The sequence below is a fragment of the Agelaius tricolor genome, unplaced genomic scaffold (assembly GCF_023055355.1).
Source record: "Agelaius tricolor isolate 1412-34295 unplaced genomic scaffold, bAgeTri1.0.p SCAF_5, whole genome shotgun sequence".
NCBI lineage: Eukaryota > Metazoa > Chordata > Aves > Passeriformes > Icteridae > Agelaius > Agelaius tricolor.
Genome location: NW_027269265.1, coordinates 15,432,927 through 15,447,205, shown reverse-complemented (window position 1 = coordinate 15,447,205; position 14,279 = coordinate 15,432,927). Strand labels below are relative to the sequence as shown.

At 41.4% G+C, this 14,279-nt stretch overlaps 1 protein-coding gene across 1 annotated transcript; it reads right to left on the bottom strand.

Moving 5' to 3' along the window:
* Positions 1–3,938: 3,938 nt before the first annotated feature.
* Positions 3,939–7,868, bottom strand: LOC139590671 (alpha-1-antiproteinase-like). The gene is made up of 4 exons (XM_071428409.1): positions 7,466–7,868; positions 6,548–6,818; positions 5,856–6,003; positions 3,939–4,148 (listed from the first exon to the last, which is right to left on the bottom strand). The coding sequence occupies exons 1-4, from the start codon at positions 7,851–7,853 to the stop codon at positions 3,939–3,941; spliced, it is 1,017 nt and encodes a 338-aa protein (XP_071284510.1). The 5' UTR covers positions 7,854–7,868.
* Between the last annotated feature and the right edge of the window lie 6,411 nt (positions 7,869–14,279).

The window sequence follows — 14,279 nt, the reverse complement described above, 5'->3', positions numbered from 1 at the left end:
TTCAAGCAATGCTGAAATGATTTTATTTTTTTATTTTCCTGAGAGAGAAAATGCCTTAGACAGGTACGGCTGACTCAGATTTTCCATGGAGTATTGCTAGTTTTCTTTCTTTAAAATCTGGAAATGGGGGATATAAGGGGATGATTATAGAGAAAATATTTTGCATTAAGCAAGTCTAGGTCTGTGTGAATAGGTTGGCTAGAGGTTGGGGTTTTTTTTTCCCACAGAACTGTGGAAAGGTCTGTGCTTGCTCACATAAAAGGCTTTATTATCTCTGACTGCAAAAATGCACACTATGGTTTTGTCTCCGCCACATGACCTGCCAGGGCTCTCCCAAACTCAACCACATTGGGAGAAGCATTTAGCAGCTCTGACCCAGCCTAGCCAGAAGCTAAAGCCCTCCAGCAGTGTCAGGGAGACCCAGGCCCCTTCAGTGGACTCTGATTCCTGCTCCTCCTAAGGAGGAGGGCAGAGCTGAGGCTGGAGAAGTGCCCTCCAGCTGTTGATGCTTAGGGGACACTGTGAAGGAGCTCCTGGCAGTTCAATAGCACCATCAAAGTGTTCTACCCATTCATTAGATGTCATTACCTGTTGTGAACCCCAGCTGAGGACTGGGTTCTGTGTACCTGGTGGTTGTGCAGAGGTGCTGGCAGAGAGGGCTATAGGGCAGCCTCTGTGGGGAGAGGTCAGGGCTGTCCTGTGTTGGACATGACCAGTTCCAGCCCATGCCAGAGGACTCCAACAGACCCACCACACAACACAGCTGAGCTCTGCAGCCAAGATGGTGGCACCTCTGGGGAATGCATTTGAGGAAAAGGAATACACATTGTGCAGCAGCTGTGAGAGGGAGGACTAAACAAGTGAGAGAAGCAGCCCCGCAGACATCCAGATCAATGCAGGAGAAGGGGCAGGAGGTGCTCCAGACTCTACAGCAGAGATTTCCCTGCAGCCCCTGGAGAAGCCCCTGGTGAGGCAGCTGTGCCCCTAGGGCAGCCCATGGAGGACTGGAGGTGGAGCAGAAGCCCATGCTGCCTAAGGACTCCATGCCAGAGCAAGTGGATGTGGCCGAGAAGAAGTTGCAGCTTGTGGAGAGCCTGCCCTGGAGCAGGGTCCTGGCAGGACCTGCAACCCCATGGAGAGAAGATGACACTGTCAGACATAAAGTTTAAGGAATTTAGAGGTTTTAGAGGAGCTAAGATTTTAATTAGAGATAAGCTTTATAGGGGTTAATTAAAATAAATGGGTAGGCCTTTGTGACGGTGTTCACAGGGGTTCTTGGAGTGGGGAAGAGGCGAACATCTGACTCCATGTTTCAGAAGGCTTGATTTATTATTTTATGATATACATTACATTAAAACTAGAAGAATAACTGGAATAATAAAAGAACAGAAGAAAAGGTTCTCATCAGAAGGCTAGCTAAGAATAGAAAGGAATGATAACAAAAGCTTGTCTCAGACAGAGTTTAAGCTAGTTGACTGTGATTGGCCATTAACTAGAAACAACTCTATGACACCAATCACAGATGCACCTGCTGCATTCTACAGCAGCAGATAACCATTGTTTACATTTTGTTCTTGAGGCCCCTCAGCTTCTCAGGAGGAAAAATTCTAAGGAAAGGATTTTTCATAAAAGTTGTCTGTGACAGGCCTTGATGAAGTTAAGAGTTAGTAGTTAACTAATAATTGATTGCTTGTCAGCACAATGTTTGGTTAGCTGGGTTTATAATGAAGAATATAGAAACTGATAAATAGCTTTTAGGAACATAAGACAATTGCAGGCTCCTCTGTTTTGAAACCAGCTGAAGACAAGGAATGGGAGTTCTACCAAGGGTTCATTTGTCATATTTGCATTGAAAAGGTACAAAGGTCAGAACGAGGAAGACTTCATTTACTTCCTCATTTTGGGACCCCTCTCCATAAAAGGGACCACTGACCCATTTCAAGGAATAAACTAGGCATGCTCAATAGCTTTTGAACTATTTACCATACAGGAATGGGACATACCAAAGCTATGAATATGTGTTTGTATTTTGGGTATTCAATACTTGTAGAGATAAAAGGGCTCTGTAATCACCTGTAAATTGCAGTGTGTATTTGGGAGCTATCCCACACGCTCCCCAGTGTCGCAATAAACATACACTTTCGAGCTTTAAACTGTTAGAGAGTTTTTGTCCATCACAGCTGGATATCAGTACTAAATCAATATCCATATGTTTTTTAATAAATCATCCTGTGCTGGACATGACCAGTTCCAGCCCATTCCAACAGACCCACCACACAACACAGCTGAGCCCTGCAGCCAAGATGGTGGCACCTCTGGGGAATGCATTTGAGAAAAAGGAAAACACATTAAAATAACAAGTGAGAGAAGCAGCCCCACAGATATTCAGATCAATGCAGGAAGAGGTGCTCCAGACTCTGGAGCAGAGATTTCCCTGCAGCGCCTGGAGGAGCCCCTGGTGAGGCAGCTGTGCCCCTAGGGCAGCCCATGGAGGACTGGAGGTGGAGCAGAAGCCCATGCTGCCTAAGGACTCCATGCCAGAGCAAGTGGATGTGGCCAAGAAGAAGTTGCAGCTTGTGGAGAGCCTGCCCTGGAGCAGGGTCCTGGCAGGACCTGCAACCCCATGGAGGAAAGACCACAGTGGAGCAGTCTGTTCCTGATGGATTGGATCCTGCAGGAAAGACCCATGCCAGAGCAGTTCCTGAAGCACTGTCAACTGTCATCATGCTGGAGCAGAGGAGGATCAGGAATAGGAAGGAGTGGCAGAGATGAAGCATTATAAACTGACCTCAACTCCTCTGGCCCTGTGTCTGCTCTCCTGCACTCAGAGAGAGGGGTAGAGGAGTTAGGAGTGAAATTGAGCCTGGGAGAAGGAAAGGGTTGGGGGGAAGCTGTTTTCAACTCGGTCTTTACTACTATCCTACTCTATTTTTAATTGCCAGTTAATGAAATTAACCTGCTACAGCACGACTTTCCCTTCACATGGTGCTGTTGGTCATGTTGGCTTCTGCCTACTCAGTACTCAGGAAGGTGCCCAAGTCACCTTTCTGCAGCCTGAACATCAGCTTAATGGAGAGAATTCTCTTGGAGGCACTCAGCAGCCTGAGCTTGCTGAAGCAAGTAAAGCTCAATTTGATCAACTGGCATGTGGAAAACAGAGACATGACTCCAGATGCAGTCACCAGTTTCTGGAACCAGAGGATAGGTTTTGCCACATCTGGTTCTCCTAGGGATCCCATGCTTTACTGTGCATGCACAAGACCATTAAAAATGATAATTTTTGCAATGATGTGCAGCTTTCACTGACACAAAAGCTAAATTCTTGCCTTACCAGAAATGTTGGGCCCCTTATTCTGGAGCAAGCAGTGAGAAGTTCAGAAGGGAGCAAGGTTTGAACCTGGCAGAAGGCAGCTGTCAAGCTAGAAGGAAAAGGATTATTCTTCACCAAGGAGCATCCACCATCTAGTAGAGGAAAGGTATAAAAGCTCTATGTCTGTGTTTCCATTCCATGGAAGGACTTCAAAGAGGAAGGAGACTTCTCCTGGGATTCATGGTGGAATGAGAGGGAGAGAAAGAAGTGTTCCCCAGCTGAAAGGGATAGAGGTTTGTGAGGCACGGATAGGAAATGGAAGACACAGGAAGTTTCTCAGCCAACAGCAGGAAGTTGTATCTGCATACAAAAAACCCTGACACCATGATAACTACACAGAAAATGTGTATCTTTCAAGATCCCATGGCTGCCTACTTGGGCTGAGTAATTTTGTAAAAATAATGTTCACACCCAAATGTCTGTTCTAAAGTAAACAAGAACTTGACAGAAGATTTATTTATTTATTTGTTAATTATGCATCAGATCAGGTCTAGTTCTACTTTGCAAAGAAATTCCTGGGATGTGCACAAGCTCTCCTCTCTGCACCGGAGAGTTTAAGTGCTCTGGCCTAGTCTTCCTTAGCTGTTGGGTTGACAATTTTTCCCAGGAAGAGCAGGCCATCAGTGGTTTTGTCAATAATCATCATCAGGAAGGGGCTGTTGAAGGTGATGTGAGGAGGAGGAGGAAATGGTAGACTCAGTGGTACTATTTCCATCATAGTCACTGCAGCAGCCTCTGTGCCATTCTCTCTGACATCCACCATGGCCTTGTGAATTGCCTGCAAGGAAACAGAGATTATAATCTCGGCACAGAAGACAGAGAAGCAGCTGGGGGAAAATTTGCTTGCTTTAACATTGTGAGAAGGTAATTCTTAAAACACAGAATGAATGTAGAACTTGTGTGAAAAAAATACTAGTGTCCAGCCTTTCCAAGACAAGCAAAGTTTCAGGAAAAGTTTTCTTCAACAGTCAGCGTCATACATGCCTGCTTGCAGAGACTGAGCAACATAGAGGATATTTATTATTCTGTTGTTTCTCTCAGAGTAAGATTTTGTCCTTAGTACTGAACACAAAAGAAGAAATTTTTCATTTTGCATCAATTTCTGTGTAAGCAAAATAGTTCTCTCTGCAAAAACAATAGTGTCAAGCTTTATAGTGTCCTTCTGCAACACAGCCCACGGATAAGATTTTTCAGGACTTTCTGTGGTAGGTGTAGCAAATTCATATTTAGGAATTCACATGCGCTATTTCACTGGTTTTGGATAGCCCTCTGTTTTCTTCCTTCATTGTCTGCAATGCATCTATAATTTTCTCTCATGAGTCTCTGCTTACCCTTCACCAATATACTTGGCTTTCCAGGCATCAATCTCATATCTACAATCCAGGTATTTCCACATGACATAGGGAGGAATGTGAGGAATCACAAATAATATATGATGGAAGGACCTCTAGAGGCTGTTGAATGCCACCAACCCTCCTGCACTGTGTGACTTCTGACACCAGATGAGGTTACTTAGGATTTAATCCAATCAGGATTTGAATATTTCAAAGGACAGAAATTTCATAAGTAACTCATACTAGTTTTTGATCACCCTCATGGTGAATTTTTTTACATAAAACCCAGTCAGAATATCCCATTTTCTATGTTTTGTGAGTTGTCCCTTGATGTATCACAGTTCATCTGCAGAAAGAGTCTGTGTCCATCTTGTCTCTCCCTTTCTAATAAATATCTGTAGGCAGTGCTAAGAACCCCTGTTCACCCTCCCTTCTGACTGGCAGCTCTGGCTCTCCCAGCATCTCCTCATCCATCCAGTGCTCCAGCCACACAGCCATCCTGCTCACCCTCCTCTGGACTCACTCTGCTCCAGGGTGTCCATGTGTCCCTTGGATTTGGAAGCCCCAAACTAGATGTGTTGAACTCCAGAGGTAGTCTCACAAGTGAAGGATGGAGGGAAGGCTCACCCCCCTCATGACACAAGGCATATACTCCTTGGGACTCTAGAGAAATCATTCTGTTTGTCTGTTTTCTCATTTCTTGCTTGTGAAATGGGGCTATCCCTGTCCCGCAAGTCCATTGTCCATATAAATTCTGAAGTGCTCAGACAATGTAATAATGAAAGGTTTATACATAGTATAAGAATGATTATTCCCAGACTCATGTCATAACTATGATTCTTGCCATGCATTACTTCTTTAGCACCGGCTTTTTGTGAAATTATTTCTACTGTGCTTTCTAGTTGTTTTCTTCTTCAGATACTATCAGCTAAGTTTGTAGGATCACTGTGCACTAAACAATTTAATATTAAACTGTATGAATAACAGCCATTTGAGGCCTAACCTTTGAGGCCTAACCTTTTCCTTCCTTTATTACCATCCTTAAACAAAGACTACACTCCAGAGGTAGGATCAGCCTATTTGTAGGATTAAACCTGCATACAAACAAAGCAGAAAAATCTCTTGATTACCTTCCCTGCTTGCATACTTACTTTGGAAACCTTCAGAAGATGATCTTTTGCCATTCCAGAGAGATCAGCCTGATCACTGAACACCTCTGTCACACCCATTTTCTTAAACAGGCTCTTAACATCATAGGAGCCGGAGATAGAAAATTTTGGAAGATCCAAGTAGATTTTTCTTTTCAAAAAAAAAAAAAAAAAAAAAGAGTTTGTTATTGCAAGATCCCTTGAAGCAGTATCTATTGCAGGTATATATCCATCCCAAATACCCATGGAGCTAAGGCTTGGCTTTCTAAGACAATGATAAATCTCATGTTAGAGAAGCAGAAACTGAGGTACCTGTCCCACCAGCCACAGGCTGATCCATGGTGCAGGGGTAGTGATGGTTTATGAAAGTGACTGACTGGAAAGTATCATCCAGACTGGAGAAAAATAAACAGTATTTTCTTTTTAACTGGATTCTTCCTACTGAAGGCAGGTTCCAGAGGGCAATCTACCCATGTGCAGGATCCTCACAGCTGGGAGCTGTGACTGGGGGAGCTGAGAGGGTTCCCCTTTGGTGTGAAATCACATGATAGCTTGTCTGAGTTAAAGAAGCTGAGTAGTGCTTGTTCCTCAGAGCTGTACTTAGCAACTCATCATGGTATCCTAAGCTTTACCTTTCCTGGATGGGTAGTTTTAGCCTATTCAATGTTTAAACAAAGCCACAATTAAAATATTACCTTTTTTCAAGTGCTCTCAACCAATTAGACACTGTTTCTTTTAGCAGAGCATCTTCCACCTGTTTCATTGTCTCTTTATCGGGGAGAACAAACAATGCAGTAACATTTCCTTTGTATGGGATTTCTACTACCCAGCAAGACAACTTCTCATCCCTGTGGACATTAAAGACCTTGTTTTGATGCATCATTTTGACCTTAACAGAATTCTTGGCATCCAAAAAGAAGTCATCATCTCTCGTGTTTAAACTGTTGAAAGGTCTTTCCCAGGAGCCTTTGAAAAAAGAATGAGTATAGAATTGAAAAAAAAGGGGACTAATAAAGGTATGTCACATTAATTGATGCTTAAAACAGTATGCTTGAACTGTAGAGACAGCAACAAGCCTATCTCAATTTAAGGATGCTTGTTGCCTGGCCATGGAAAGAAGCTTCACCTCTTTTCAACTGGTTTAATAAAAATCCCACAAGAAAAGTATAGGTTGAAGCTTGCAGTGGAAAAGAGATGCATCTTTGCCTGATCAGATAGTGGTAAATCTTTCATGGACTCCAACTATACAAGCTTCAGGCTTATTCCTTTCATGCTAGTGTCATCTGTGTTTGACCATGTCCTGCACAGCAAATACCTGTGCCTTTCAACAAAGGATGATAAGTTCTGAATATCTTCAGCTCTGAACCTGGTTTAAAATTTATATGACATTGATCAGTACTTCTGCTGGTTCTGTTGTTTTTTCATTTTTAAAAAATTTCTCATATAGAAAATGATTCTTCATGCCCGTCTTTCAAATATTTTCCTGTGTAATTTACAAACCGAAAGATGCATTTTAAATTAGATTGTAAGATGTGTTCACAATGTGAAAAAGTTTTGTTTCATAGAACTTCCAGAGCTTATTTGTATAGCTGCTACCCATGTCTGTGACTCACCTCTAAAGAAAATGTAGTTAATGAGAACCATCACGGTTTCTGAATCAAGACTCTTGACTAAATCAACAATTTTGTGATGTGTTTTTGCTTTCACATACATATTGATTTCCTTTATAGACTGTGGAAGATTCTGGAAGTTATTATAAACAGGTTCAACATAATAAAAATTTCTGACACGATCGAAAAAGGTTTGAAGCAATTCCACTCGTTTATCTATGAACAGGGCGTTGCCCATGTTCAATTGGTCTTCTCGGTGACGGTCGTTCAGCAGCTGGAGGATGCCCTGAAATGCCTCATGAATCTCCTGCTCCTCCATCTGTGTCAGGTTGAAGCTGAGGCCTTTCTGCAGCTCTCTGAGTGTGTTTGATCTGGCCCCCAGGGTGAGCATTGCAAAGGCAGTGGAGATACTCAAAGGAGAGAAGAAAATGTTCCCGTTGCCCGACTCATTTCTGATCTGCTTGTAAAGCTTAAATGCAAAGTCAGCATTGCTGGGGGCTAGCTTGACATGAGGCAAGTTTTCATAATCAGCCTGGGACTGGTCTTCTGGAACTGGTACTTTTTGTACCTGCTGTTGACCCTGGACTTGAAGTCCAAGAAGCAGCAAACACAAATACAGTGCAGACTTCATTGTCCTGAACAGTTCTGTTAAGAAAGAACAGAGCAACTTTTAGATCTAAAGAAGTTTTTCTTTATTGGATGAAAAAGATTTTGTATTCTAGATACTGATTTTTAGATGTCAGTCATTAGAACTACTATTCTTTTTGGAAATACTCTTGTACTTGGCCTACAGTTTATTTCTAGTCAGTTCTCAGTTTGTGACCAAGGAGCAAAGGAAATAAGACAATAATGTGGTATTACCAGGGAAGAATCAGCTTTCCTGAGTTATTATGTATGAAATAGTTCTTATTTCTGACCAGCATGGCCTCAGTGGATTCCTAAGTGCCTTGGGATACATGGCTGAGTTCATGTATTTGCACCCATCTATCTGGTGAGTACTTTGGCAGAGGGACCAACTTTTGCTGATGTGTTTCTGTGGTACCCATGGTCTTGTTATGACTTTGGTTTTCAAGCATTGAAGAGATAGTTATAGCAGTGCATAAAATCCACCTAAATGCTCAGCCCTTAAACTGTTTATATATTTCTGCCTCTTATATAACAGCTCTGACTCAAGACTTATATCATTTCAAGATTTTACCTTAAGTGTTTCAGCAAATTGAGGCTAAATTGAGAAAGTTTTTTGGCACTCTATATTGCACATAAGCTATCCATAAAGTTGCAAAGCTCAAGACTCAAGAGCTTAGGAAAAGCTACAGTGGAATCTGCCTTGTTTTACATTGTATATGTAATTTGACAAACTTTCCTTTTCCTTCAACTGACATAAGCAAATTCTTCATAAATCCCACAATCTCTCTTCTGTCCTTTTGGGGGAAGAATCCTGTGACATATTGGAGAAGAATGCTGTCCATATAGTGGCTCATCTAAATTATCTCAAATGACAGAAACTCAAACCCATGAAGCAAGCAGTGGCCCCCAGGGAAAGAGAGATGGTCTGAATACTGTTCATAGCAGCTGTGTACTTATCCTGGAGAATGAGATTCTGCCCAGAATCTGCCTCAGGCTCTATGTCTAATGCCAGGTTCAGGTCTTGCACCAGAATTATTACGGGGAATTGTTATTTCCAGGTTCCCCATTTTCTGGATGTCCATTATGGAAAAGTGGAGATATAAGTTGAAGTGCTGAGTGTGGGAGCTATGCTCAGCATGTCTAAAATGCTGGGCATAAACACTGACTCAGGAAAAAAAAAAAAAGCATTCTAGCTCTTGATAATTCATTTTGTTCTGGTAACAATTCATTTCATAATTCCCCAAATCTGCCTTTAAGAGAGACTGATTTCTCTTCCAGGCCTCCTGACTGCAAGTAGCCTGGTCTTTAAGCACATTAGACAGAAATGAAGCTACTCACATTAGCGTCTGGCTGGAATAGTTGGGACATTGAGATTTCAACTAAATTTATTCCTCTGGGGGCAGAGACAAGGTTTTGTTCTTTGTCTTGGTACTGATTGTTGGATATTAATTTTGGACTTCAAATCCCTGTCATTCTGTCACTATAGCTAGGAGCTGGATCACGGAATGAATTTTGTTTCAAACATTTAGAAAATGCTTCCAGAAGCTAAAGTAATTTCCAATTATTGTACAAAACAAATTAATCTCAGCAGTAAATAGCAGGGATCACACACAGCATAAATTCAAAAAATTCTAAGAAAGTATAGTATGGTACTTACTGTGCTGGACTTTTCTTTCACAGTGCTTCCTTCTTCCCTCATTCATTTGCTTTCTAGTATTAAGTTAATGTCCACTGGTAAAGATTAAATAGGGAAAATAAGAGTTATTTGCAAAGCAAAGATTAAGTAAACAACTTTTTTTTTGGATATCAAATATTTAAAGTCTTTTTCCCATCACACAGCCGGAATGATGCCAGCACTTAGTGCTCTAAAGGGACAGAAAGACCAGACTTTGCTACTCTTGGCTCAAGCTAAACTGTATGTAAAAAACTTTACCAGTAACTGTGGTAAATCAGTTCCTGGAAACAGAATATGAGAAGAACTGGAAAGCTAAGAAAATGCCAAGAACATGGATGCCCTGTCCCACTGAACTTTCTGCACAGGATACTCTGATGCAACAATGCCATCTAATTGAGTACCCAAGGCAGCAGCAAGTTTGTTCAGGTACAGCTCTGCCCTGCACTAAATGGCATTATTTGGTGGCCTCAGAACATTGGTTAGCTTTTTGAGGGACCATTGATGAGTATTTTAGAAACTACTAAAGTGAAAAGCAAAGCATAGCATAGCTTGAAAAATAACTGAAATAAGAAAACAAATGAAAGAATGAAATGGGCAAAGTTTTCCACAGCAAAATGTTAACTTAGGACAAGAGAGAAGACCTTAGCCCCTTGTGCACAGGATAAGCATGAATTACATACATATCATATTATTTTGCACTGGGATTCCTCTCAGAGGAAGCTGAAACAGGCACAATTTAGCTATTTAGAAGGTTATTTAAGGATGAGGTGCATGGCACTTATCCTAATTAGCAATGACTAATTATTTCCATTGAATGTACATGATTTTGCCCCAGGTAAACTTACAATTTATCTACACACAGGAATCAACCATCATTGTTATTGCTATGTAACTGCTCTCTCTTACAAGACAGAGGCAGGGCTGGTGAGAATATATTCCCACAGAAAGGGTTTTTTTCATGATATGTACAAGTACCCAGAAAGTTTATTGCAGTATTATGTAAAATGACCAAGTCTCAGGAGCAGTAAGTATGCTGTTGCTTAACTCTAGCAAAGACAAGATATTTCTCTCAAGCCTAGGCCTGCCTACATAGATAGCATTAATCTTTCAGCCCAGTCCTAATGCTTGGCTAACCATCTGAAGGATGCCACTGTTTCTTGAGAAGGATTTCTGGGAACAGCAAAGCTGCTGCAGTGATTCCTCTCCTTTCTCCCTGGAGATGCAGCAGCACTCAGCACGTTCGGGTGAGAGTGGAAAGTTGCTTCTGTCCCTGCTCACAACTCCCAACACCAGATCCTCTGACCCTGGCCCAAGTGTCTTCCTAGACAAGGTTAAGACCAGCAGTTACAGAAGACCCACAGATGACCATTTTCAAAGAATTGCTTCCCAGCAATTCCAGACAGATCAGCATGGTTAATGAATCCATCAGTCACGCCCAGTCCTTTGGAAATCTGCCTTGGATCGTAGGTGCCAGAAATAGAGACTCTCAGATAATATCTGTTGCTTCTGTTGAAGGCAATGGAAAATGAGGGTGAATTACCACACATGGGTATCACCTGCATGTCAGCCAGGAAAAACACAGGGAGAGGAAAGCATTTTGTTACTTCACTGCACATTCCTGTTGCTGAAAGTGGCTATGTCCCCAGAACATGGGAATATGCAAGGCCAAACCTTGCATATTTTGAGTAATTTTGAGTAGTTTTGTAATACTCATAATCTGAGTAATTTTGAGTAGTTTTGTAAAAGGAGAGCCATCCAGGGGAATTGCCCTGCAGAGAGTGTGTGAAGTTCCTGAATACTTTGAGCTAAGTGGTGGCTGGGACAGGGGGACTCTTTCTCTGGGAACCAGGGGAGTCGTAAAAAGGACTGACAAACATGCTTCTCCATTGGCCTGATAATGGTCTATATGGAAGGCATTAAGGAATAATTTCATTATCTCTCTCCCTGACTCTGCTCAGTTATGCAATGACTGTGTCTTGTTTCTCCTTATAGGAGCAGTTTCATCCCAAATCGTTAACTTATTTCTGTTGCTGTCTGGTCATCAGATTATCATATTTCAGTTGCTGCTGTTATCTGATATAATAATCAGATAATAATCATTTGATTACTATATGCTGGCTTTGCATGTTATATTTGAGGGCTTACCCAGGCAAAGGATTTCTGACTGTAGAAACAAAAGTTCAGCAAGATAAATAGGTACATTGCATGGTAAGTCCTCATGCAGCCATTTCTTGTTTCCCTATAAAGATGTATCATTCAAGGTATATCTACAAAAGTTCATCTAAATTGACTTCTTGACATGTGTAACTCCATTAAAATCCGGTGATTGGTGTCATTGCAAAACTGGTATAAGTAGAATAAAAATAACTCCTTTCAGTAATTTTATCTTTTTTCTGTAGAGGGCATCCCAAATGTACTCTCCATGTCTTACAAATGTTTCATCCTTTTCTCCTCAAATAATTAAAGTGCTTTAGGCTCCCATTTCAAAAACCAGTGTGACTGACAGAAAGAAAAAAAAGCTGAAGGCGAAGCAAAATCCTGTGACAGAACTGGGAAAGGAAACTAGACCTTTCCTACTTTGTTTTCAGCTTTTTTCACCAATGCAGTAGGAATCTTTGAATTGAATTTTCATATAAACTAATAGTCTGCTAGAAGAAAGCTGTATAAGCAGAACCAAATGCTCTGTTTTTTCCTTCTGTGCTATATCTCAGAAGAAAATAAAATCCCTTTATCAGGTGTGATTCCTTTACTCATAACAGACATTTTACCTCAGATGATTATTTCATCAGTGTTCAGAAAATAATATTTTATATTTTCTACTTTGTAGTTAATCTCCTAGCATTGGATGAAAAAATGTGTCCAAGAGCATACAAGAATTTAGGGCCTGATGTGAATTCCATTGAAGTCAATCAGCCAGCACTGTAATGCTCAATATGGGTAATCTGTCACTGACAGCTCATCTCAGATTTTCCTGATATATTTTCCATTAAGTTCCCAGATAGTAGAGCTGTAGACATACCTGACACTACCAAAGCTTTTCAAAACTAGTTGTTAGAAGTTTTATAAAAAACACTCAAATAAAACAGGAGTAAAAATAAGTAAGTAGAATTCAAGACCAAAATTTTGCTCTCAAAATGTATCATAGCTTGAATTTCTCTTTTCAAAAGATACATCAAATTCAAGTAGTTAGGGCTACAGACCAAAACCCTGAATTAATGGCAATGGTACAAGAACTAAGGGATGGCATGTATAACTCCCAGAATTAAAATAAATGACAGAAAATGAAAATTGTTGTGCCCTCCTGAGTGCCAGTGAGGTCAAAGATCATCCCTTCCATCCCCTGAGCCTGACTGGTGGCTCCAGGGACCAGGGAGAGCAGAGCAAAAGCAGTAGAGAGGCTGACCAGGGAAAAGGAACACTCTTTCCAGGCTCTTGGGCAGTCAGTTTCCTGTAAAACTGTAAGGAAGAGTGTGTGTTTCTGAGGAGTATCCATTGGCATCACCCAGAAGGATCTCCACTGTGGGCCTGCTGTTCCTGTGGAGCTTAGTTTTCTCACTCTGCTTGTGGCCACTGAGCTGTTGACAGTTAAGGACAGCAGGCTCACGTGCAGCAAAGGAGCATTTCATGCAGTTGTGCATAAAGTAAAATTGTAAATAGATTTCATATCTGGGTACCATGCCAAAACCAACTCCGAAATTCATTCTTCTACCCCTTTGAGAACTTCTATAGTTATTACTTTATCACGTTCTAGCCACATTCATCATTCTGATTTGTCAGTGAAATGACTTCTAAACGTTTTTAGCAATCAAAAAATACAAGTTTCCCTTTGGTCTGGCACTGTCTTTGAGAATGAATTGATCACCTAGGATTTGATTATATCTCTCTGGCTCAGCACTAATTTGGCAGTAGTGTTACTGCAGTCGTGCTCTGCTTTAACATCACTGCCAGCCCTGAGGATGGGGAGCTATGCTCTTTGTCACCTCCATCTCTGCCTGCTCTCTCTGCCTGCCCCTGCACCCTTGTTGGAAGGATAGCTGCGTGATGTTGGCCTTGAGTGCTGAGCCTTTCTCAACAAGGGGTCCACCTGCCAAGGGGGACTCTCCAATGGCCTTTTTCTGCCAGCTTGTTCCAGTTTGCAGCATCAGGCCACACTTAGCAAGCAGCTGGGTTCTTGAACTAGTGACAGACTTTCTAGATAACAACAAAAATCTTGGTTTCACTATTTTTAAGGAGGAAAGGGGATATACATGATGGACAATGCCTATGCTTCCACAGTAAATTGTATCACATTTTAAATTGCATTTGAGTTCATTTATGCTACAACATAAGAGAATTAAGCTTTCATATTTTATGCTTCATGGTAGTTTCTATGTGCTCAGATTTGAAGTGTTTCTGGTAACTGCATCATCAAAGCATTGCGGTATCATCTGAGGAACAGCACAAATCCTTAATGAGGAGCAGCCTTTTGAAAATAAGCACTCACATTTACTATGAAAATAAGCCTACACAATTACA